This window comes from Osmerus eperlanus, chromosome 13, assembly GCF_963692335.1.
Source record: "Osmerus eperlanus chromosome 13, fOsmEpe2.1, whole genome shotgun sequence".
NCBI classification, from domain to species: domain Eukaryota; kingdom Metazoa; phylum Chordata; class Actinopteri; order Osmeriformes; family Osmeridae; genus Osmerus; species Osmerus eperlanus.
In genome coordinates, this window is record NC_085030.1 from 12036076 (window position 1) to 12061272 (window position 25197).

The 25197-nt window shown below is 42.0% G+C and overlaps 1 protein-coding gene across 5 annotated transcripts in view; it reads right to left on the minus strand.

The window, feature by feature from the left end:
- Nucleotides 1-288: 288 nt before the first annotated feature.
- ahnak (AHNAK nucleoprotein) overlaps nucleotides 289-25197 on the minus strand; it is a 35265-nt gene continuing 10356 nt past the window's right edge. Inside the window, exons 3-8 of one of the 5 annotated variants that reach the window (XM_062476290.1) lie at nucleotides 20223-20278; nucleotides 19923-20079; nucleotides 19509-19708; nucleotides 17230-19405; nucleotides 10081-16710; nucleotides 289-9723 (exon numbers count right to left, since the gene is read on the minus strand). In XM_062476290.1, the coding sequence (XP_062332274.1) occupies nucleotides 1439-9723; nucleotides 10081-16710; nucleotides 17230-19405; nucleotides 19509-19708; nucleotides 19923-20079 (17448 nt within the window). In that variant the 5' untranslated portion in view covers nucleotides 20223-20278 and the 3' untranslated portion in view covers nucleotides 289-1438. Of the gene's footprint in view, nucleotides 9724-10080; nucleotides 19406-19508; nucleotides 19709-19922; nucleotides 20080-20222; nucleotides 20279-25197 lie in introns of all 5 variants that reach the window. The other 4 variants (XM_062476291.1, XM_062476292.1, XM_062476293.1 and 1 more) reach the window with 4 other exon arrangements.

Sequence of the window (25197 nt, forward strand, 5' to 3'; positions counted from 1 at the left end):
TTACCAATGTATGCCACTTACCAAAATACCCCACATAATAGAGAGGTGTTGTATTTGTGATGTTCTAATACAAAAAGACAATGAAAATTCCTATTCATCCCCACAGTCCATGAATGTTAGTAAGTAATAAGTATAGAATTCAATATCAATATCTAATAGCCGTTACCTTGTAAAAACGGTGCTTCCTACCGTCTATTAATTTAAAAAAGAATATTAACAGAGAGCTGATTGTGAAAGCTATTGCTTGGGGATGAAGCTAATTACACAACATTCAAGAAATTCCGCAGCTGGTGACTCATTAGTTTATTTGATTTGTTTTGCAGAATGCATACATAAAAACAAAACACTCATATAATTCATCTCAATGTCTATCAATTAAATGAAAGACAATTTGCAGTTTGGAAGTTTGTTTCTAGTATAAACACTGCAGATAGTTTCATTCTCTATACAAGTGATTTGAGCAATGTGTGACTTTTTACTTGTGACAATTCCTTTAATCAAACAGAAAATACACAAAAAGCTTTAATTAACAGAAGTGAGAATTGAAGAGACTGAGAATGAAAGAACAGAACCATCCATGTGGTCAAATACAGATAAAAAGTGATGCATTGTTCGGATAAACCTCATCTTAGCAGTTCTGAAACAGGAATTGTTCTGTAGATTGCAATGTTTGAGTAAATCTCAATTTGACTTTTGAGCTCAATTTAATTTCTACAGTGAAAGTACAGTATATTAGTTTTGTGTTAAATGAAAAGAGACATATTGCAAAAAATAACATTGGTGTATTGATTATCCATACAATATATGATTTTGTTTTGACAGTAGTAAATACAATTTATAGTTTACAGGAGTATGAAATGACTTTGCTATTATGATCTCTAACGGCATAACTTTAGGTAGAATGTCTAGGTCCAGCTCTGAGGTGAGTAAATATGTCTGCATTGATTATATATTCAAAGCTTCAAAACAAAAGCAGTTGTTTTTGCTGTTTGGTTACATAATCAAAGTAATATACATTACAAATGATACCATATCATTTCTGTGCAAAGAACCCGGGATACAAAAATACCACACCTAATCCATTTAACAGAATTCAGTAAGACACTTGGACTAATCATGTGAGGCACTATTGGTGGTTTTTGTAGAGATTTTGTAAGATGGTTTATGTTCAATAAATTTTGACTATGTACAAAAGACAATATTTAATATTACAATACAAATTTATCTTATTTACAGTTAAATGTTATTCAAAACGGACTCATGCAATCCTGTGAAATTTGGGGAAAGTTGAGGGGAAGATTATTGCTCTATATTGATTGAGATGATTGTGAGCTTTCTGTCAAGTTTTGTAATACTTGAGCAGATGTGAATGTTCTATGTATGAAACAGAGTATTGGGCATTACATGAGAAGGTTTAATTTTATAGCCTTATAATTGATCATTTCTTAGGTGACACGGTCAGTTCAACTTTCGGAAAACGAAAACCTCCTCTTGACCCACTGTCACTACTGGAGGATGAAGACATTCTAGATTTCTTTGAGGGGAGAGAAACACCTGCACTTCCCTCTACTCTTGCTTCACTATCTTCGCCTAGTGACACTTCATATGAGCCTTTTGACTTGGAGCCAAAACCTCCAAAGGTCCCAAACTTTAACTTGCCTTTCTTTCCTTTCACCTTAGCCCCACCCAAATCCAACGAAATGTCACCACCCTCTGCCTCTAAGTGACCCGAAGGAGAAGAAGAACCAAGATCTCCCTCGTCACTCAGAGAAGTAGAGCGATGCCTCGATTTTTTAAACAGATCCAGTGAGGCAGATTTGCTCTTGGGTGACACACTTAGCCCGGAACCACCTTCTGCTTCCAACTTCCTACTTAACAATTCCCCAGAACTTAAACTTAACTCTTTAGAGACTTTACCACCCTTTCCACTCATTTCTAGCTCTGGCCCCTGGAGGCTTAAATCAACTGCACTGCCACCCTTTGATTTAGATTTTCCAAAGAACTTTGGCATTTTCCCCTTAACTTTCCCACCACTGTGCTTCAATTCTGGACTCTGGACCTCTACACTCGGAGACATAACTTTTCCACTGAAAGTTGGGGCTTCAACTGTTTTATTTTCACTTGCTGATGCACCAGACTCCACGTCTACTCCTACCTCTCTTCCCTCCAACTGAGGCAAAGCAATGCCAAACTTTGGTACCTTAAGTTTTGGAAATGTTACATTCCCCTCTGGATAATGTATTCCCCCAGCTGAGTCCAACTCTGCTTCTCCCTTAAAATCTAGTTTTGGTCCTTTAAAACCCCCTGAAAAAGATGCATCTCCTTGTCCATTTAAATTGATGTCAGTATCCGGAATTGTTGTGTTCATTTTTGGCATTTTGACTTTGGGTGTTGATAATTTGACATCTGGGCCTTCTAAATTCAGATCCAAGTCCTTGACATTTGATTTTAGGCTGGCAGATGGCAAGTCCAAGTCAGATGATTTCAATCCTACAGCCAGTGAACTTTCATTTTTTACTTTTGGAGATTTTATATCAAATTCGACATCAGGAAAATGAAGCCTTCCAAAAAATGGCTTTTTTACCTTTGTTCCTTTCAGTTTGATATCAGGTGACTCTACATCCATATCAACATGGGGTGTTTCAACATCAATATCAGTTTTCCTAACCTTCCCTTTCATTTTAGGTAGTTTAAACTTGCCCTTCTTCCCTTTGACACTGATGTCAACATCGGGGGCTTCAAGACTAGTATCTATTGATGGAATTTTGACTTTGTGGCTTTTCATTTTCCCATCTAGACCTCCAGTATCAATTTCTGGTCCTTTAATGTTAACACTGGGGGAACTGACATCAATGCCAGCTGTAGGAAGATGAACATCCACATCAGAACCATCGATTTTGGGTCCTCTAAATCCAAATGTAGGGATTTTAATCTTTGGCATCTTGAATCCACCTTCAAAATCAGCATCTGACCCCTCAATGTCTACTGCAGGGATTTTAATGTCTCCTTGCACTTTGGGCAAGTCAACCTCTCCTTTCATCTTTGGTCCTTTAAGATTGAAGTCCACATCAGGCATTGAAATATTTGGACCTGAGATTGATGGCATTTTGAACTGTGGACCTTTCATTTTACCGTCTGGACCTTCAATGTCAAGTTCAGGTCCTTTTACATCAATGCTAGGTGCATTGATGTCGAAGTCACCTTTTGGGAGGTTCATGTCTACATCAGGACCATGGATTTTAGGTCCTTTGAATCCAAATGAAGGCATCTTCATTTTGGGCATTTTGAATCCACCTTCAGGTCCTTCAATGTCAATATCTGGGCCTTCAATGTTTACTTTTGGTGCCTTCAGGTCTCCCTCTATCTTTGGCACTGACATGTCCATATCTCCCTTCACCTTTGGACCTTTCAGATTGAAATCCACATCAGGCATTGACATATTTGGACCTGATATTGATGGCATCTTGAATTTGGGGCCTTTGATTTTGCCGTCAGGTCCTTCAATATCAAGTTCTGGTCCTTTAATGTCAACACTGTGTGCGTTGATGTCAAAGTCACCTTTCGGGAGGTTCATGTCTACATCAGGACCATGGATTTTAGGTCCTTTGAATCCAAATGAAGGCATCTTCATTTTGGGCATTTTGAATCCACCTTCAGGACCTTCAATGTCAATGTCTGGGCCTTCAATGTTTACTTTCGGTGCCTTCAGGTCTCCCTCTATCTTTGGCCCTGACATGTCCATATCTCCCTTCACCTTTGGACCTTTCAGATTGAAATCCACATCAGGCATTGAGATATTTGGACCTGAGATTGATGGCATCTTGAATTTGGAGCCTTTGATTTTGCCGTCAGGTCCTTGAATATCAAGTTCTGGTCCTTCAATGTCAACACTGGGTGCATTGATGTCAAAGTCACCTTTCGGGAGGTTCATGTCTACATCAGGACCATGGATTTTTGGTCCTTTGAATCCAAAAGAAGGCATCTTCATTTTTGGCATTTTGAATCCACCTTCAGGACCTTCAATGTCAACGTCTGGGCCTTCAATGTTTACTTTCGGTGCCTTCAGGTCACCCTCTATCTTTGGCACTGACAGGTCCATATCTCCCTTCACCTTTGGACCTTTCAGATTGAAATCCACATCAGGCATTGAAATATTTGGCCCTGAGATGGATGGCATCTTGAATTTGGGGCCTTTGATTTTGCCATCAGGCCCTTCAATATCAAGTTCTGGTCCTTTAATGTCAACACTGGGTGCTTTGATGTCAAAGTCATCTTTCGGGAGGTTCATGTCTACATCAGGACCATGGATTTTAGGTCCTTTGAATCCAAATGAAGGCATCTTCATTTTTGGCATTTTGAATCCACCTTCAGGACCTTCAATGTCAATATCTGGGCCTTCAATGTTTACCTTGGGTGCCTTCAGGTCTCCCTCTATCTTTGGCACTGACACATCCATATCTCCCTTCACCTTTGGACCTTTCAGATTGAAATCCACGTCTGGCATTGAGATCTTTGGCCCTGAGATGGATGGCATCTTGAATTTAGGGCCTTTGATTTTGCCATCAGGTCCTTCAATATCAAGTTCTGGTCCTTTAATGTCAACACTGGGTGCATTGATGTCAAAGTCACCTTTCGGGAGGTTCATGTCTACATCAGGACCATGGATTTTAGGTCCTTTGAATCCAAAAGAAGGCATCTTCATTTTTGGCATTTTGAATCCACCTTCTGGACCTTCAATGTCAATGTCTGGGCCTTCAATGTTTACTTTCGGTGCCTTCAGGTCTCCCTCTATCTTTGGCCCTGACATGTCCATATCTCCCTTCACCTTTGGACCTTTCAGATTGAAATCCACATCAGGCATTGAAATATTTGGCCCTGAGATGGATGGCATCTTGAATTTGGGGCCTTTGATTTTGCCATCAGGTCCTTCAATATCAAGTTCTGGTCCTTTAATGTCAACACTGGGTGCATTGATGTCAAAGTCACCTTTTGGGAGGTTGATGTCTACATCAGGACCATGGATTTTAGGTCCTTTGAATCCAAAAGAAGGCATCTTCATTTTTGGCATTTTGAATCCACCTTCTGGACCTTCAATGTCAACGTCTGGGCCTTCAATGTTTACTTTCGGTGCCTTCAGGTCTCCCTCTATCTTTGGCACTGACAGGTCCATATCTCCCTTCACCTTTGGACCTTTCAGATTGAAATCCACATCAGGCATTGAAATATTTGGCCCTGAGATGGATGGCATCTTGAATTTGGGGCCTTTGATTTTGCCATCAGGTCCTTCAATATCAAGTTCTGGTCCTTTAATGTCAACACTGGGTGCATTGATGTCAAAGTCACCTTTCGGGAGGTTGATGTCTACATCAGGACCATGGATTTTAGGTCCTTTGAATCCAAATGAAGGCATCTTCATCTTTGGCATTTTGAATCCACCTTCTGGACCTTCAATGTCAACGTCTGGGCCTTCAATGTTTACTTTCGGTGCCTTCAGGTCTCCCTCTATCTTTGGCCCTGACATGTCCATATCTCCCTTCACCTTTGGACCTTTCAGATTGAAATCCACATTAGGCATTGAAATATTTGGCCCTGAGATGGATGGCATCTTGAATTTGGTGCCTTTGATTTTGCCATCAGGTCCTTCGATATCAAGTTCTGGTCCTTTAATGTCTACACTGGGTGCTTTGATGTCAAAGTCACCCTTCGGGAGGTTCATGTCTACATCAGGACCATGGATTTTAGGTCCTTTGAATCCAAATGAAGGCATCTTCATTTTTGGCATTTTGAATCCACCTTCAGGACCTTCAATGTCAATATCTGGGCCTTCAATGTTTACCTTGGGTGCCTTCAGGTCTCCCTCTATCTTTGGCACTGACATGTCCATATCTCCCTTCACCTTTGGACCTTTCAGATTGAAATCCACGTCTGGCATTGAGATCTTTGGCCCTGAGATGGATGGCATCTTGAATTTGGGGCCTTTGATTTTGCCATCAGGTCCTTCAATATCAAGTTCTGGTCCTTTAATGTCAACACTAGGTGCATTGATGTCAAAGTCACCTTTTGGGAGGTTCATGTCTACATCAGGACCATGGATTTTAGGTCCTTTGAATCCAAATGAAGGCATCTTCATTTTGGGCATTTTGAATCCACCATCTGGACCTTCAATGTCAATATCTGGCCCTTCAATGTTTACTTTGGGTGCCTTCAGGTCTCCCTCTACTTTTGGCACGGACACGTCCATATCTCCCTTCACCTTTGGACCTTTCAGATTAAAATCCACGTCTGGCATTGAGATTTTTGGCCCTGAGATGGATGGCATCTTGAATTTGGGGCCTTTGATTTTGCCGTCAGGTCCTTCAATATCAAGTTCTGGTCCTTTAATGTCAACACTGGGTGCATTGATGTCAAAGTCACCTTTCGGGAGGTTCATGTCTACATCAGGACCATGGATTTTAGGTCCTTTGAATCCAAATGAGGGCATTTTCATTTTTGGCATTTTGAAACCACCTTCTGGACCTTCAATGTCAACATCTGGCCCTTCAATGTTTACCTTGGGTGCCTTCAGGTCTGCCTCTATCTTTGGTACTGACACGTCCATATCTCCCTTCACTTTTGGACCTTTCAGATTGAAATCCACGTCTGGCATTGAGATCTTTGGCCCTGAGATGGATGGCATCTTGAATTTGGGGCCTTTGATTTTGCCGTCAGGTCCTTCAATATCAAGTTCTGGTCCTTTAATGTCAACACTGGGTGCATTGATTTCAAAGTCACCTTCCGGGAGGTTCATGTCTACATCAGGACCATGGATTTTAGGTCCTTTGAATCCAAATGAGGGCATTTTCATTTTTGGCATTTTGAATCCACCTTCAGGACCATCAATGTCAATATCCGGGCCATCAATGTTTACTTTCGGTGCCTTCAGGTCTCCCTCTATCTTTGGCACTGACACATCCATATCTCCCTTTACCTTTGGACCTTTCAGATTGAAATCCACGTCTGGCATTGAGATCTTTGGCCCTGAGATGGATGGCATCTTGAATTTTGAACCTTTGATTTTGCCGTCAGGTCCTTCAATATCAAGTTCTGGTCCTTTAATGTCAACACTGGGTGCATTGATTTCAAAGTCACCTCCCGGGAGGTTCATGTCTACATCAGGACCATGGATTTTATGTCCTTTGAATCCAAATGAAGGCATCTTCATTTTTGGCATTTTGAATCCACCTTCAGGACCTTCAATGTCAACATCTGGCCCTTCAATGTTTACTTTCGGTGCCTTCAGGTCTCCCTCTATCTTTGGCACTGACATGTCCATATCTCCCTTTACCTTTGGACTTTTCAGATTGAAATCCACGTCTGGCATTGAGATCTTTGGCCCTGAGATGGATGGCATCTTGAATTTTGAACCTTTGATTTTGCCGTCAGGTCCTTCAATGTCAACTTCTGGTCCTTTTATGTCAACACTTGGTGCCTTGATGTCTATGTCAGCTTTGGGTAGTTTAATATCAATATCAGGACCCTCCATTGTGTGTCCTTTGAATCCAAATGAAGGCATCTTCATCTTTGGCATTTTGAATCCACCTTCAGGACCTTCAATGTCAACATCTGGGCCTTCAATATTTAGCTTGGGTGCTTTCAGGTCTCCCTCTATCTTTGGCACTGACACATCCATATCTCCCTTCACCTTTGGACTTTTCAGATTGAAATCCACATCTGGCATTGAGATGTTTGGCCCTGAGATGGATGGCATCTTGAATTTTGTCCCTTTGACCTTGCCTTCTGGTCCTTCAATATCCAGATCTGGGCTTTTCAAGTCAACATCTGGAAGATTTACATCAATGTCAGGCTTTTCCATTTTAGGGCTTTTGAAGCCAAATTTGGGCATTTTGAATTTTGGCATCCTGAATCCTCCTTCAGCACCCTTCACATCAGCGTCTATTGAGACAGTTGGTGATTTTAAGTCGGCCTCGCCAGTTGGGATTGAGACGTCTATGTCACCCTTTACTTTTGGACCTTTAATATTGATATCTGGTTTTGGAACATTGACATCAATATCAAGGCCCTTCCCTTTGCTACCTTTAAATCCAAATTTGGGCATTTTAAACTTGGATTTTTTTGTTCCAATTTCAGGGCTGTCAAGGGACATGTCACCAGCATGAATTTCAGCTTTAGGACCACTGACATCACCATGTATTTCTCCTTTCATCTTTGGCCCTTTAAGATTGAAATCCACATCAGGCATTGACAACTTCGGTCCTGAGATTGATGGCATTTTAAATGTGGGTCCTTTTAGGTGTCCTTCTGGTATTTCAATGTCAATGTCTGCTCCTTCAATGTTTACCTTAGGTGCCTTCAGGTCTCCCTCTATCTTTGGAACTGACACATCCACATTTCCCTTCACCTTTGGACCTTTCAGATTGAAATCCATGTCTGGCATTGAGATCTTTGGCCCTGAGATGGATGGCATCTTGAATTTTGGACCTTTGATTTTGCCATCAGGTCCTTCGATGTCAACGCCTGGACCTTCTATGTCAACATTTGGTGCCTTGATGTCAATATCAGCTTTTGGGAGTTTAACATTGACATCAGGACTCTCCAATTTAGGTCCTTTGAATCCAAATGAAGGCATGTTTATTTTTGGCATTTTGAATCCACCTTCAGGACCTTCAATGTCAACATCTGGCCCTTCAATGTTTACTTTCGGTGCCTTCAGGTCTCCCTCTATCTTTGGTACTGACACATCCATATCTCCCTTCACCTTTGGACCTTTCAGATTGAAATCCACGTCTGGCATTGAGATCTTTGGCCCTGAGATGGATGGCATCTTGAATTTGGGGCCTTTGATTTTCCCGTCAGGTCCTTCAATATCAAGTCCTGGTCCTTTCATGTCAACACTGGGTGCATTGATGTCAAAGTCAACCTTCGGGAGGTTCATATCTACATCAGGACCATGGATTTTGGGTCCCTTGAATCCAAATGAAGGCATATTCATTTTTGGCATTTTGAATCCACCTTCAGGACCTTCAATGTCAACATCTGGCCCTTCAATGTTTACTTTCGGTGCCTTCAGGTCTCCCTCTATCTTAGGCACTGACACGTCCATATCTCCCTTCACCTTTGGACCTTTCAGATTGAAATCCACGTCTGGCATTGAGATCTTTGGCCCTGAGATGGATGGCATCTTGAATTTTGAACCTTTGATTTTGCCGTCGGGTCCTTGAATATCAAGTTCTGGTCCTTTTATGTCAACACTTGGTGACTTGATGTCAATGTCTGCTTTGGGGAGTTTAACATCGACATCAGGACCCTCCACTTTGGGTCCTTTGAATCCAAATGAAGGCATCTTCATTTTGGGCATTTTGAATCCACCTTCAGGACCTTCAATGTCAACATCTGGCCCTTCAATGTTTACCTTGGGTGTCTTCAGATCTCCCTCTATCTTTGGCACCGACACGTCCATATCTCCCTTCACCTTTGGACCTTTCAGATTGAAATCCACGTCTGGCATTGAGATCTTTGGCCCTGAGATGGATGGCATCTTGAATTTTGAACCTTTGATTTTGCCGTCAGGTCCTTCAATATCAAGATCTGGTCCTTTAATGTCAACACTGGGTGCATTGATGTCAAAGTCACCTTTCGGGAGGTTCATGTCTACATCAGGACCATGGATTTTAGGTCCTTTGAATCCAAATGAAGGCATCTTCATTTTGGGCATTTTGAATCCACCTTCAGGACCTTCAATGTCAACTTCTGGCCCTTCAATGTTTACCTTGGGTGCCTTCAGGTCTCCCTCTATATTTGGCACTGACACATCCATATCTCCCTTCACCTTTGGACCTTTCAGATTGAAATCCACGTCTGGCATTGAGATCTTTGGACCTGAGATGGATGGCATCTTGAATTTTGAACCTTTGATTTTGCCGTCAGGTCCTTCAATATCAAGTTCTGGTCCTTTGATGTCAACACTGGGTGCATTGATGTCAAAGTCGACTTTTGGGAGGTTCATGTCGACATCAGGACCATGGATTTTGGGTCCCTTGAATCCAAATGAAGGCATCTTCATCTTTGGCATTTTGAATCCACCTTCAGGACCTTCAATGTCAATGTCTGGGCCTTCAATGTTTACTTTCGGTGCCTTCAGGTCTCCCTCTATCTTTGGCACTGACATGTCCATATCTCCCTTTACCTTTGGACCTTTCAGATTGAAATCCACGTCTGGCATTGAGATCTTTGGCCCTGAGATGGATGGCATCTTGAATTTTGAACCTTTGATTTTGCCGTCAGGTCCTTCAATATCAAGTTCTGGTCCTTTAATGTCAACACTGGGTGCTTTGATGTCAAAGTCACCTTTTGGGAGGTTCATGTCTACATCAGGACCATGGATTTTTGGTCCTTTGAATCCAAATGAAGGCATCTTCATCTTTGGCATTTTGAATCCACCTTCAGGACCTTCAATGTCAACATCTGGCCCTTCAATGTTTACTTTCGGTGCCTTCAGGTCTCCCTCTATCTTTGGCACTGACATGTCCATATCTCCCTTTACCTTTGGACCTTTCAGATTGAAATCCACGTCTGGCATTGAGATCTTTGGCCCTGAGATGGATGACATCTTGAATTTTGAACCTTTGATTTTGCCGTCAGGTCCTTCAATATCAAGTTCTGGTCCTTTAATGTCAACACTGGGTGCATTGATGTCAAAGTCACCTTTTGGGAGGTTCAAGTCTACATCAGGACCATGGATTTTTGGTCCTTTGAATCCAAATGAAGGCATCTTCATCTTTGGCATTTTGAATCCACCTTCAGGACCTTCAATGTCAACATCTGGCCCTTCAATGTTTACTTTCGGTGCCTTCAGGTCTCCCTCTATCTTTGGCACTGACACGTCCATATCTCCCTTTACCTTTGGACCTTTCAGATTGAAATCCACGTCTGGCATTGAGATTTTTGGCCCTGAGATGGATGGCATCTTGAATTTTGAACCTTTGATTTTGCCATCAGGTCCTTCAATATCAAGTTCTGGTCCTTTAATGTCAACACTGGGTGCATTGATGTCAAAGTCACCTTTTGGGAGGTTCATGTCTACATCAGGACCATGGATTTTTGGTCCTTTGAATCCAAATGAAGGCATCTTCATCTTTGGCATTTTGAATCCACCTTCAGGACCTTCAATGTCAACATCTGGCCCTTCAATGTTTACTTTCGGTGCCTTCAGGTCTCCCTCTATCTTTGGCACTGACATGTCCATATCTCCCTTTACCTTTGGACCTTTCAGATTGAAATCCACGTCTGGCATTGAGATCTTTGGCCCTGAGATGGATGGCATCTTGAATTTTGAACCTTTGATTTTGCCGTCAGGTCCTTCAATATCAAGTTCTGGTCCTTTAATGTCAACACTGGGTGCATTGATGTCAAAGTCACCTTTTGGGAGGTTCATGTCTACATCAGGACCATGGATTTTTGGTCCTTTGAATCCAAATGAAGGCATCTTCATCTTTGGCATTTTGAATCCACCTTCAGGACCTTCAATGTCAACATCTGGCCCTTCAATGTTTACTTTCGGTGCCTTCAGGTCTCCCTCTATCTTTGGCACTGACATGTCCATATCTCCCTTCACCTTTGGACCTTTCAGATTGAAATCCACGTCTGGCATTGAGATCTTTGGCCCTGAGATGGATGGCATCTTGAATTTTGAACCTTTGATTTTGCCGTCAGGTCCTTCAATATCAAGTTCTGGTCCTTTAATGTCAACACTGGGTGCTTTGATGTCAAAGTCACCTTTTTGGAGGTTCATGTCTACATCAGGACCATGGATTTTTGGTCCTTTGAATCCAAATGAAGGCATCTTCATCTTTGGCATTTTGAATCCACCTTCAGGACCTTCAATGTCAACATCTGGCCCTTCAATGTTTACTTTCGGTGCCTTCAGGTCTCCCTCTATCTTTGGCACTGACACGTCCATATCTCCCTTTACCTTTGGACCTTTCAGATTGAAATCCACGTCTGGCATTGAGATCTTTGGCCCTGAGATGGATGGCATCTTGAATTTTGAACCTTTGATTTTGCCGTCAGGTCCTTCAATATCAAGTTCTGGTCCTTTAATGTCAACACTGGGTGCATTGATGTCAAAGTCACCTTTTGGGAGGTTCATGTCTACATCAGGACCATGGATTTTTGGTCCTTTGAATCCAAATGAAGGCATCTTCATCTTTGGCATTTTGAATCCACCTTCAGGACCTTCAATGTCAACATCTGGCCCTTCAATGTTTACTTTCGGTGCCTTCAGGTCTCCCTCTATCTTTGGCACTGACATGTCCATATCTCCCTTTACCTTTGGACCTTTCAGATTGAAATCCACGTCTGGCATTGAGATCTTTGGCCCTGAGATGGATGGCATCTTGAATTTTGAACCTTTGATTTTGCCGTCAGGTCCTTCAATATCAAGTTCTGGTCCTTTAATGTCAACACTGGGTGCATTGATGTCAAAGTCACCTTTTGGGAGGTTCATGTCTACATCAGGACCATGGATTTTTGGTCCTTTGAATCCAAATGAAGGCATCTTCATCTTTGGCATTTTGAATCCACCTTCAGGACCTTCAATGTCAACATCTGGCCCTTCAATGTTTACTTTCGGTGCCTTCAGGTCTCCCTCTATCTTTGGCACTGACATGTCCATATCTCCCTTTACCTTTGGACCTTTCAGATTGAAATCCACGTCTGGCATTGAGATCTTTGGCCCTGAGATGGATGGCATCTTGAATTTTGAACCTTTGATTTTGCCGTCAGGTCCTTCAATATCAAGTTCTGGTCCTTTAATGTCAACACTGGGTGCTTTGATGTCAAAGTCACCTTTTGGGAGGTTCATGTCTACATCAGGACCATGGATTTTTGGTCCTTTGAATCCAAACGAAGGCATCTTCATCTTTGGCATTTTGAATCCACCTTCAGGACCTTCAATGTCAACATCTGGCCCTTCAATGTTTACTTTCGGTGCCTTCAGGTCTCCCTCTATCTTTGGCACTGACACGTCCATATCTCCCTTTACCTTTGGACCTTTCAGATTGAGATCCACGTCTGGCATTGAGATCTTTGGCCCTGAGATGGATGGCATCTTGAATTTTGAACCTTTGATTTTGCCGTCAGGTCCTTCAATATCAAGTTCTGGTCCTGTAATGTCAACACTGGGTGCATTGATGTCAAAGTCACCTTTTGGGAGGTTCATGTCTACATCAGGACCATGGATTTTTGGTCCTTTGAATCCAAATGAAGGCATCTTCATCTTTGGCATTTTGAATCCACCTTCAGGACCTTCAATGTCAACATCTGGCCCTTCAATGTTTACTTTCGGTGCCTTCAGGTCTCCCTCTATCTTTGGCACTGACATGTCCATATCTCCCTTTACCTTTGGACCTTTCAGATTGAAATCCACGTCTGGCATTGAGATCTTTGGCCCTGAGATGGATGGCATCTTGAATTTTGAACCTTTGATTTTGCCGTCAGGTCCTTCAATATCAAGTTCTGGTCCTTTAATGTCAACACTGGGTGCTTTGATGTCAAAGTCACCTTTTGGGAGGTTCATGTCTACATCAGGACCATGGATTTTTGGTCCTTTGAATCCAAACGAAGGCATCTTCATCTTTGGCATTTTGAATCCACCTTCAGGACCTTCAATGTCAACATCTGGCCCTTCAATGTTTACTTTCGGTGCCTTCAGGTCTCCCTCTATCTTTGGCACTGACACGTCCATATCTCCCTTCACCTTTGGACCTTTCAGATTGAGATCCACGTCTGGCATTGAGATCTTTGGCCCTGAGATGGATGGCATCTTGAATTTTGAACCTTTGATTTTGCCGTCAGGTCCTTCAATATCAAGTTCTGGTCCTGTAATGTCAACACTGGGTGCATTGATGTCAAAGTCACCTTTTGGGAGGTTCATGTCTACATCAGGACCATGGATTTTTGGTCCTTTGAATCCAAATGAAGGCATCTTCATCTTTGGCATTTTGAATCCACCTTCAGGACCTTCAATGTCAACATCTGGCCCTTCAATGTTTACTTTCGGTGCCTTCAGGTCTCCCTCTATCTTTGGCACTGACATGTCCATATCTCCCTTTACCTTTGGACCTTTCAGATTGAAATCCATGTCTGGCATTGAGATCTTTGGCCCTGAGATGGATGGCATCTTGAATTTTGAACCTTTGATTTTGCCGTCAGGTCCTTCAATATCAAGTTCTGGTCCTGTAATGTCAACACTGGGTGCATTGATGTCAAAGTCACCTTTTGGGAGGTTCATGTCTACATCAGGACCATGGATTTTTGGTCCTTTGAATCCAAATGAAGGCATCTTCATCTTTGGCATTTTGAATCCACCTTCAGGACCTTCAATGTCAACATCTGGCCCTTCTATGTTTACCTTGGGTGCCTTCAGGTCTCCCTCTATATTTGGCACTGACACATCCATATCTCCCTTCACCTTTGGACCTTTCAGATTGAAATCCACGTCTGGCATTGAGATCTTTGGCCCTGAGATGGATGGCATCTTGAATTTTGAACCTTTGATTTTGCCGTCAGGTCCTTCAATATCAAGTTCTGGCCCTTTAATGTCAATACTGGGTGCATTGATGTCAAAGTCACCTTTTGGGAGGTTCATGTCTACATCAGGACCATGGATTTTTGGTCCTTTGAATCCAAATGAAGGCATCTTCATCTTTGGCATTTTGAATCCACCTTCAGGACCTTCAATGTCAATGTCTGGGCCTTCAATGTTTACTTTCGGTGCCTTCATGTCTCCCTCTATATTTGGCACTGACACATCCACATCTCCCTTCACCTTTGGACCTTTCAGATTGAAATCCATATCTGGCATTGAGATCTTTGGCCCTGATATGGATGGCATCTTGAATTTTGAACCTTTGATTTTGCTGTCAGGCCCATCAATGTCAACTTCTGGTCCTCTTATGTCAATACTTGGTGCCTTGATGTCAATGTCAGCTTTGGGGAGTTTAACATCGACATCAGGACCATCCACTTTGGGTCCTTTGAATCCAAATGAAGGCATCTTCATTTTGGGCATTTTGAATCCACCTTCAGGACCTTCAATGTCAACATCTGGCCCTTCAATGTTTACCTTGGGTGCCTTCATGTCTCCCTCTATCGTTGGCACTGACACATCCACATCTCCCTTCACCTTTGGTCCTTTCATATTGAAGTCCATGTCTGGCATTGAGATCTTTGGCCCTGAGATGGATGGCATCTTGAATTTTGAACCTTTGATTTTGCCGTCAGGCCCTTCAATGTCAACTTCTGGTCCTTTTATGTCAATACTTGGTGCCTTGATGTCAATGTCAGCTTTGGGGAGTTTAACATCGACATCAGGACCCTCCACTTTCGGTCCTTTGAATCCAAATGAAGGCATCTTCATTTTGGGCATTTTGAATCCACCTTCAGGACCTTCAATGTCAATGTCTGGGCCTTCAATGTTTAACTTGGGTGCCTTCAGGTCTCCCTCTATCTTTGGCAATGACACATCCACATCTCCCTTCACCTTTGGTCCTTTCATATTGAAATCCATGTCTGGCATTGAGATATTTGGCCCTGAGATGGATGGCATCTTGAATTTTGAACCTTTGATTTTGCCGTCAGGCCCTTCAATGTTAAGTTCTGGTCCTTTTATGTCAACACTTGGTGCCTTGATGTCAATGTCAGCTTTGGGGAGTTTAACATCGACATCAGGACCCTCCACTTTGGGTCCTTTGAATCCAAATGAAGGCATCTTCATTTTGGGCATTTTGAATCCACCTTCAGGACCTTCAATGTCAACATCTGGCCCTTCAATGTTTACCTTGGGTGTCTTCAGGTCTCCCTCTATCTTTGGCACTGACACATCCACATCTCCCTTCACCTTTGGACCTTTCAGACTGAAATCCATGTCTGGCATTGAGATCTTTGGCCCTGATATGGATGGCATCTTGAATTTTGAACCTTTGATTTTGCCATCAGGCCCCTCAATGTCAACTTCTGGTCCTTTTATGTCAATACTTGGTGCCTTGATGTCAATGTCAGCTTTGGGGAGTTTAACATCGACATCAGGACCCTCCACTTTCGGTCCTTTGAATCCAAATGAAGGCATCTTCATTTTGGGCATTTTGAATCCACCTTCAGGACCTTCAATGTCAACATCTGGGCCTTCAATGTTTACCTTGGGTGCCTTCAGGTCTCCCTCTATCTTTGGCACTGTCACATCCACATCTCCCTTCACCTTTGCTCCTTTCATATTGAAATCCATGTCTGGCATTGAGATCTTTGGCCCTGAGATGGATGGCATCTTGAATTTTGAACCTTTGATTTTGCCGTCAGGCCCTTCAATGTCAACTTCTGGTCCTTTTATGTCAACACTTGGTGCCTTGATGTCAATGTCAGCTTTGGGGAGTTTAACATCGACATCAGGACCCTCCACTTTGGGTCCTTTGAATCCAAATGAAGGCATCTTCATTTTGGGCATTTTGAATCCACCTTCAGGACCTTCAATGTCAACATCTGGCCCTTCAATGTTTACCTTAGGTGTCTTCAGGTCTCCCTCTATCTTTGGCACTGACACATCCACATCTCCCTTCCCCTTTGGACCTTTCAGATTGAAATCCATGTCTGGCATTGAGATCTTTGGCCCTGAGATGGATGGCATCTTGAATTTTGAACCTTTGATTTTGCCGTCAGGCCCTTCAATGTCAACTTCTGGAACTTTTATGTCAACACTTGGTGCCTTGATGTCAATGTCAGCTTTGGGTAGTTTAACATCGACATCAGGACCCTCCACTTTGGGTCCTTTGAATCCAAATGAAGGCATCTTCATTTTGGGCATTTTGAATCCACCTTCAGGACCTTCAATGTCAACATCTGGCCCTTCAATGTTTACCTTGGGTGTCTTCAGGTCTCCCTCTATCTTTGGCACTGACACATCCACATCTCCCTTCACTTTTGGACCTTTCAGGTTGAAATCCATATCTGGCATTGAGATCTTTGGCCCTGAGATGGATGGCATCTTGAATTTTGAACCTTTGATTTTCCCCTCTGGCCCTTCAATGTCAAGTTCTGGTCCTTTCATGTCAACACTTGGTGCGTTGATGTCAATGTCAGCTTTGGGGAGTTTTACATTGACATCAGGACCCTCCACTTTGGGTCCTTTGAATCCAAATGAAGGCATCTTCATTTTGGGCATTTTGAATCCACCTTCAGGACCTTCAATGTCAACATCTGGCCCTTCAATGCTTACTTTGGGTGCCTTCAGGTCTCCCTCTATCTTTGGCATGGACACGTCCACACCTGTCACATCTGCATCTCCCTTTATTTTTGAACCTTTCAGATTTACATCCACAGCTGGACTTGAGATCATTGGCCCAGATGGCACATTGAATTTTGGGCCTTTGATTTTGCCCTTGTAACCATCATTGTCAAGTTCAAGGCTGGGGGCATTGCTACCAATTTCTGTTTTAGGGAAGTCACCAGGACTCTCCACTTTGTTTCCTCTAATTCCAAATGAAGGAATTTTGATCTTTGGTATTTTAAAGCCATAATCAGGACCTTCAATATTTACATTTGGCCCTTCAATGTCTCCTTTTTGTTCTCTGATGTCTCCCTCTATCTTTGACGCTGACATATCCACTTCTCCCTTTACCTTTGGTCCTTTGACATTGATATCCACATTTGGCAAAGAGATTTTAGGTCCGGAAATGGTTGGCGTCTTGAAATCCGGCCCCCTAAGCTTTCCATCAGGACCTTGTAGATCAACATTTGGCCCTTTAATATCTACTTTAGGTGCCTTGAGCTCCACGTCGCCCTTCATTTTGGGGCCTTTGAGATTGATATCAACATCTGGCATTGTGATCTTTGGTCCCGACATGGAGGGTAACTTGAATTTTGGTTCTTTGATTTTAGCGTCATGTCCTTCAATGTCAAGTCCAGGGCCTTTGATATCAACTTTGGGAGCATTAACATCAGCTGAAGCAAGGTCAATATTAACATCAGGACCCTCCACTTTTGGTCCTTTAATTCCAAAGGAAGGCACTTTCATCTTTGGCACCTTAAATTCACCTTGGGGTCCTTTGACATTGACATCTTGACATTCAAAATCCATTGTTGGGGCACTCACATTAATATTAGCTTTAGGGAGTTTAATATCAACACTAGTCCCTTCAACTTTGGGTCCTTTAATTACGAAAGAAGATGTCTTAATTTTTGACATGCTAATATCACTATAATCTGCATTTTCAACTTTTGGCCCTTTAATGTCAACCTTGGGTGATTTTATGTCACTTTTTATTTCAAGAGCTGGAACTTCTACAGTCCCTTTCAATTGTGGTAGTTTGACATCCATGCCACTTTCTGCACCTCCGATGTTCAATCCAAAGGTTGTCTTTTTAATTCCACTTGTGACTCCATTTTCACTCTCTGGTGCTGTGCCCTTGTTTGAAAGTTCTTTGATGGACATTTTAAATGAATCAGCCCCCGTAGGTTGGCCCACTGAGGAGATTCCTGAGATATTCATATCTACAGTAGGCAATTTTATTTCTTGTGACATTTTACCTCCATTCAATTCTGTGTCTATTACTGGTAGGCCAGATGAGGAAACTCCACCTACTTTGCCACCAGGAATACTAACACCTCCTGACTTGAAATGCTGGTCTCCAATATTGGTTTCTGATACTGTACTACTGACACTAGGGCCATGCAGGTCTAGGTTTTGAGTTTTTCCTGGCAGCGAAATGCTGACTGATCCTGACTTCCAACTGCCTGAGGGCATATCAACACCTCCTACAGTGTCATACTTGCTGCCCATGCTCACACTCTCTTTAACCTTCACGTTTGACACACCTGAAACCTGAATGCTTTCATCTCCCTGCTGATACCCTTTTGAAAGGCCAAAGCCTGTCTGACCTTTACCCCCTGACATTCCAAAGCTGGGTCCCTTAAATTGGAGCCCTGCACCATCCCCCTCCACCACCCTTGTTACTGTTGTGGTCTTCACCCCGCCAGTGCTCCAGTGTGTTTCTGAGGAGCCACCAATATGTGGCCCAGTAAAAGAGATGTTGCCTTGCTCGAAAACCCCCTCCTCTGCACTCCCTTTACCTGAGGGGCTTAAAGATGAGGAGACTTTTATCTGAGTGGGGCTGTCCACCGATTTTCGTAGCCCCTTGAACTCTGGGCTTGAAAGTTCAAGCTGCTCGCCCATGCCCCCTGGCATATCTACAGTGTAGGTAGTAATTCGACGAGTGATGGTTGTAATTGTGCTCCCATCGCTGCTTGTGCTGCTGTGACGCTCTGTTCGCACATCCACCCCTTCTGCCAGGTCTTCCGACTTCAGACGTGGTTTGATTTTCTTTGTGTATATTCTCTTGTAGTCCTCATCATCTCCACTCTGTTGGTATAGGAATGTGACGTAAACAACAAGGAAAATGACTGACAACTTTATGACAACTTTAAACAAAGTAAAGCTGTGATTTTTTTGAAAAAGAACATACTAGGATAATGTCTGGACTGGATCCTCCAAATCGACTCCTACTCTCCAAAGACAGAGTGCCCATGGGTGAGCGGCAAGGTGACTTGTCCTTGTTCTGTAGTTTCAGTCCAACCTTGTGTTTGTTTAAGGTCTTCAGTAGCTCTGATGTTTCTTCTGAGCTCATGTTGTCAAAATAGATGGTGGCACCAACAATCTGATCACCTACACAGAAAATACATGGCAATATATTTAAATCCTAATATTTAAATGAATGAAACTAAATGGAATCCTACTGTACAAGACAAAACTCATTGGCTGATTTAATGTGACATTCTACCATGTACTCACTATCAGTAATGTCAATAGCAGGAGAGGATATGATAAACATTACTGTTGTAGTATCTACAACTTATGTACTGAAGAAATGAACCAGTACCTTCGTGCACTCGGCCTGTGCGTGCAGCAGGGGACTCCGTCTTAACCTCTTTGACAAAGATCTCTCCTCCACCTTTCTGCTCAATGGTTAGTCCTGTTTTGTCTGCACCCATCCATTCTGAAAAGAGCACTTCCCTGGTATCCTCCTCCTCAGCCATCTTTGAAAAGTTGACAAAGAGGCAATATAAGGGTTAAGAGTGAGTGAAATTGCCCAGTGCCTGCCCCCCACAAATTAAATTACATTACATTTTTTAAGACATAACAGGAGAAAGAAACAGAGGAAGAAAATGTTGTGCCATACCTTTGATAATCTTTATTTCTTTTTTTACGCCCTGGTGTGATGTCTGCTTAGGGTACCTAAAAAACAGAGTGGTAAATATGTTAACACAGCTTTTGCAATTGGCCTTCATGAAAATTATTCTCTCAGATGTTCAAATGTTGACATATCATTGTCTTTATGTAATGCAAATATGCATTATCAAACTAACTACACAAAGAACGGGAGTCAGGTGGCTGAGCGGTTAGGGAATCGGACTAGTAATCTGAAGGTTGGCAGTTCGATTCCCGGCAGTGCAAAATTACATTGTGTCCTTGGGCAAGGCACTTCACCCTACTTGCCTCTGGGAATGTCCCTGTACTTACTGTAAGTCGTCTGCTAAATGTAAAAAATAAAACAATAAAAACAAAAATGTGCCTGCAAAGATCCGTATTAAACACTAGATGCCGCCATAGCTCTTGCTGGTGAATACCACCATGGCTTATTTAAACCACACATTTTTCGATCCTGCATGTAGACATTTGGGTGGAGTCTAACCACACCTTGTCCTGAGGAAAGCAGCCTGATTATGTGCCTATAACTCTGCTCCAATGTCAGTATTTATTACAATGATGCCTGTGGATACCCTTTCTTCTTAACACACAGGCACACACACACACTAACACAGACAGACCTATGGATCATTTTGTTGACACAGTATTCAGACCTACAGATATATACAGCTGGCCCTGTCATGTGTTCATTTGGGGTTAAAATTACAAAGTTGGGCATGCTAAAACTGGAGTCTAAGAGTCTTTTGATTTCACGATTTAAATTAAGGGATCTCAACATCAGAATCAGAATCAGAATTGTGTTTAATGTGTTTAACATGCTACGTAATTTGGAAATCATCAAACAATAGACTGTGCAACAACTGATGATCACATTGGCCTAAACCCTCATACTTCACACAATAGGACTGTATGTTTAGAAATGTCAAACTACAAAAATTAATAATTCATGAATATGTATGTATACATTCATGCAAGTGTGTAAGAACTGGGCATGGCAGCATCAAAACAAGACAACAGTGCAGTACAGTATGTGTTTAATTTGCAGTCTAGTCTGGGTCTCTACGCAACAAATATGCTGACTAGTCCTACACTCTCTGTCAGAACAGACAGCCTATTGTTTTACTAATGCCAACTTCTAACAACCCACACCTGCAATTATACAAGTCTGAGCTAGCTGTCTCTTCCTACACCAGACATGGATCTCAGGCCATGCTTCAATGTGATACATCGTACTTGTTTTCATAGGCACCCTTTGGAGCAAGAGCAAAGTAGGTTGGTGAACTGTTGAGTTACAAACATTACAGTTGTATGTTCACTTACATATGGTTAAACAATACAACAGCATTTACTAAAAGTTTGTGGAATGGCTGTGGTCATACAATCATACCATACTTCGTTTCGAATTGCAGTGATATTCCCTTTTGTCTATGATACACCTATATAAATGGGAAGTCTGTTATATTAACAGGATAGAACAAAAAACAGGATATGAGTCACAACTATGACTGATTCTCTCTGTTTTCATGGAGCTGCCTTAGCAACTACAGTTAAGAGGGGGGAGGGGTCATACATGCGCAACTCCACACAAGGAATCAAGCACCACGGGGGCCTGGGTTTCATGGTATGTGAATCATTTTAAGAAATTGCTGACTTTTTTCCAGTTTCTTGACCCACTGATGATGCTAATCAGTATTGTCCCTAACTTATTTTGATTCTATTTAACCACTTAGAGGTAAGTGCTTTGACCTTAATGATGTATTTTTGGATTCCATCAATAATGATCTCAGACTAAAGAATGTGGGGGATCTTTCCAGCATATGAATAGTTTATTTTCACAATATTCTCGAGTCTAGAACATTCTGTAATTTAAATTTCTCAATAGAATGAATGAAAACTGCGTCAATATTGCCTGAGTACATGAAAATTCAACAAAAACCATGTGTGAAAACTGTTGTAGTGCTGATAACATCACCTCAAATATTTCCTCAAAAGGAAGACCAGGTTTCAGAGAGCATTTCGATGGGAAGAGAGGAATAGAGGGAGGGACAGACCATGGCGTCAGATCAGCCATATACTCAGACACAATAGTTAAAACGTCTGTCTTAAGTCTTGGGAGACGCAACCAAGAAAAGCTCCTTGACTGACAGTCCCAGTTTTGATGTATTGCTACAGGCATATTTGGAGCCAAATAGTATCTTTAGGATCTTTTAGAATGGTTATTTACAGATGTGACAGACTTAGGTAGACATATACATTCCAGGATGTCTGCCACCCCTATAAGCATTATTTTATCCTCCTGTTCATCACTTTCAAGTCCTTTTAGAAATTCCTCCCAATATGCAACTTACCAGTATTGACACTCTCAAATTTTAGTGTACAAAATCCAGAATCCCTTTCATCTAACAAAATGTCTTGGTCACAAATGCAACTGAAAGTGTCTTATCGTCATGGCAGGCGAGTCTCCCAATGTACACCCCTATTAATAACATTATTGCAAAGCCAGGCCGTGAACCCCTGTGTGGGTGAAAGTGACCCCTCCATTTACTGATAGTTAAACTGTTTGTAGCTATTATGGTACTCGCCACACCACACTGTTCCACAAGATAGCCCACAGCTGAGAGAAAGAGGAACCCAAGGAAGAGATAAAGAAACAGCTGTTCATGTCTGAAATTGGGATGGAATTCTGCACCCTGCAACAGCCCCACACTCTTCTCTCACACTACTAACATGCCATATTTCTTTATCGTAGAGTAAACACAAGGTGTGAAAAGATGCTATCTGGTATGTTTCTTTAAGACCTTGAGGATTTGAAAGAAAAAAGTTGAACTGTAAGTCTTAGCGTGTGTACAAAGACTCAAGTGTCAGGCACTGGAATGTTGTTTACCCCCCTCTCCCTCTCCCTCAACATATCCCTGCCCTGAAACCATGCAGAAATTGGAAATAATATATTTCTTCACATTTTCTACCCCTTGACTCTCAGAATCTTCAACACGTACAGTTTGTGTCTAGTGACTGCATGTTTATCATGACTATGTAAGTCCAAAATGGATAGGATTTACAATGGATTGAAAATTAAATGTTGTTGGTAGGCCACAAGCTGAGAGTCATCATAAGTTGTGTCAAGCAACTTAATATAATGAGACCACAAATGACCACCTCCCTACAAGCAATGATATCATTCCTAAAAAGAGAACAGTGAAGGGAGGGCTTGGTGGAAGGTTCCATCAATGAGAGAATCGTTTTGGTCACAATTATATTTTATATTATATATTTTATATTATATTTATTTTATATTTTTACAATCGTTTCCATTACATCCATTTTCATATACTAAGCAAATGCATTTGCAAAATACTTCATATTTACTGCATGTTATGTATGCACCCACAGATAGCACAGTCCTGGTAAACAAGCATTCATCTCATTCAGAATACAAACCTTTGATCTAGCAAAAATTCCATTCCATGCTGAAAATAAAGTGACAACCAAGGAGCAAATAGAGAAACATGGTAGAAGCCCCGGGACTTATTTGACAAAGGCCTCACTGACCATATGCATATGGAATGGATGGTTGGGATACCGATATCTATTGGTGACCTTACTGTCCAAGGATGCATTATGAGCTATAGTCCAATTAACACAAGTCATAAATAAATAGACATTGGTGTCCTGTGACGAGGAACACTGCAGAATTCCTGCAATGCCTAAAGGTAATTTAAGATGCTCTCTAGAATAGACATTTGGCTAGCCAGTCTAAAACAACCGTGGCCATGGGGAAGTCATCCACACATCACACTGTTCCTTATTTTTGGCTTAAAGCTATAATGGTATCTACTGTGTTGTCTTGCGGTTTTCTCTGAGGTTGTTTCTATCTCTCTTGCTTTCTCTATTTCCCTCCTTTCCACCACTCCTCCTTTTCTCTTTACCCCGTTGACACAGATAACAAAAGGTTTGTGTGATATACCGAAAGTGGTTTCATCAGACGTATGAATGGATGGGAGGAATGGAAACCACATATGCACTGTCAAAGAATCTCCATAATCAAATTATCTCATGAAGTTTAAATTGCACTCAAGTCAACTGACACTGCTATTAACGAAACCTAAATTAGGCACTGTAGGACCATGACCCAAATCAATTTGGCGTACATAAAAACAGTGTTTTTCCACCCTTGATGCTCCATGTGATAGCCTAACATGTAATGAGACACACCTGGCAAGCTTTATTTATAGTTGAAAACAACTAAAACAGACTAAAATGTCAATTTGGCTAGTTTGTGTTATTTCTCGATACTGACTGACGACTGAGACATTTTATATCATTTTTTAAATTTCCCATGCTTTACGGGGGTTCTCTTCATTGTGTAGGAACACAGGATATGAGAGACCCATGAAAACGAAGAGCTTTAACTCTGAAACAACTCCTTATGTTATTGTTGGCTCATTCAGGTATTTACAAAAGCGTGGTCTCACAGTGGGGGGGGGGGGGGGGGGGGGGGGGGGTTGAGTACACTCACCAACAGTTGCCTGTACTCAACAACTCTCTGTGTGCAAGTGAAGGAGTGAGAAGGACAAGCACATTGTTATTATTCCTCCCATCTTCGATGTGAAAACTAAAGGAGTGCCACACCCAGTACGCTTCCTCTACTTTTCACTTTGTCATACTCGAGTAGTCTTACTTGATACAGTACAAGCATATTTTCTTCAGCCAGTTTTATGGCTTCAGGATCTAGAGAACTATTCATCCCGTCCTTGTTCTCACAGCTCTGACATATTCCTGGCAGCGAGTTCTGGGTGGGGCAGAACCCAGAGCTGGGAGAAAGAAAAAAATGAAGATGGAGGAAATGGGCGAGAATAATTGGGAAAGAGAGAGAGGGAGAGAAAGACGAAAAAGGGAAGGAGGAAGAATTGCCCAAGGTCAGTTCCTGTGGAATATAAGACTACGAA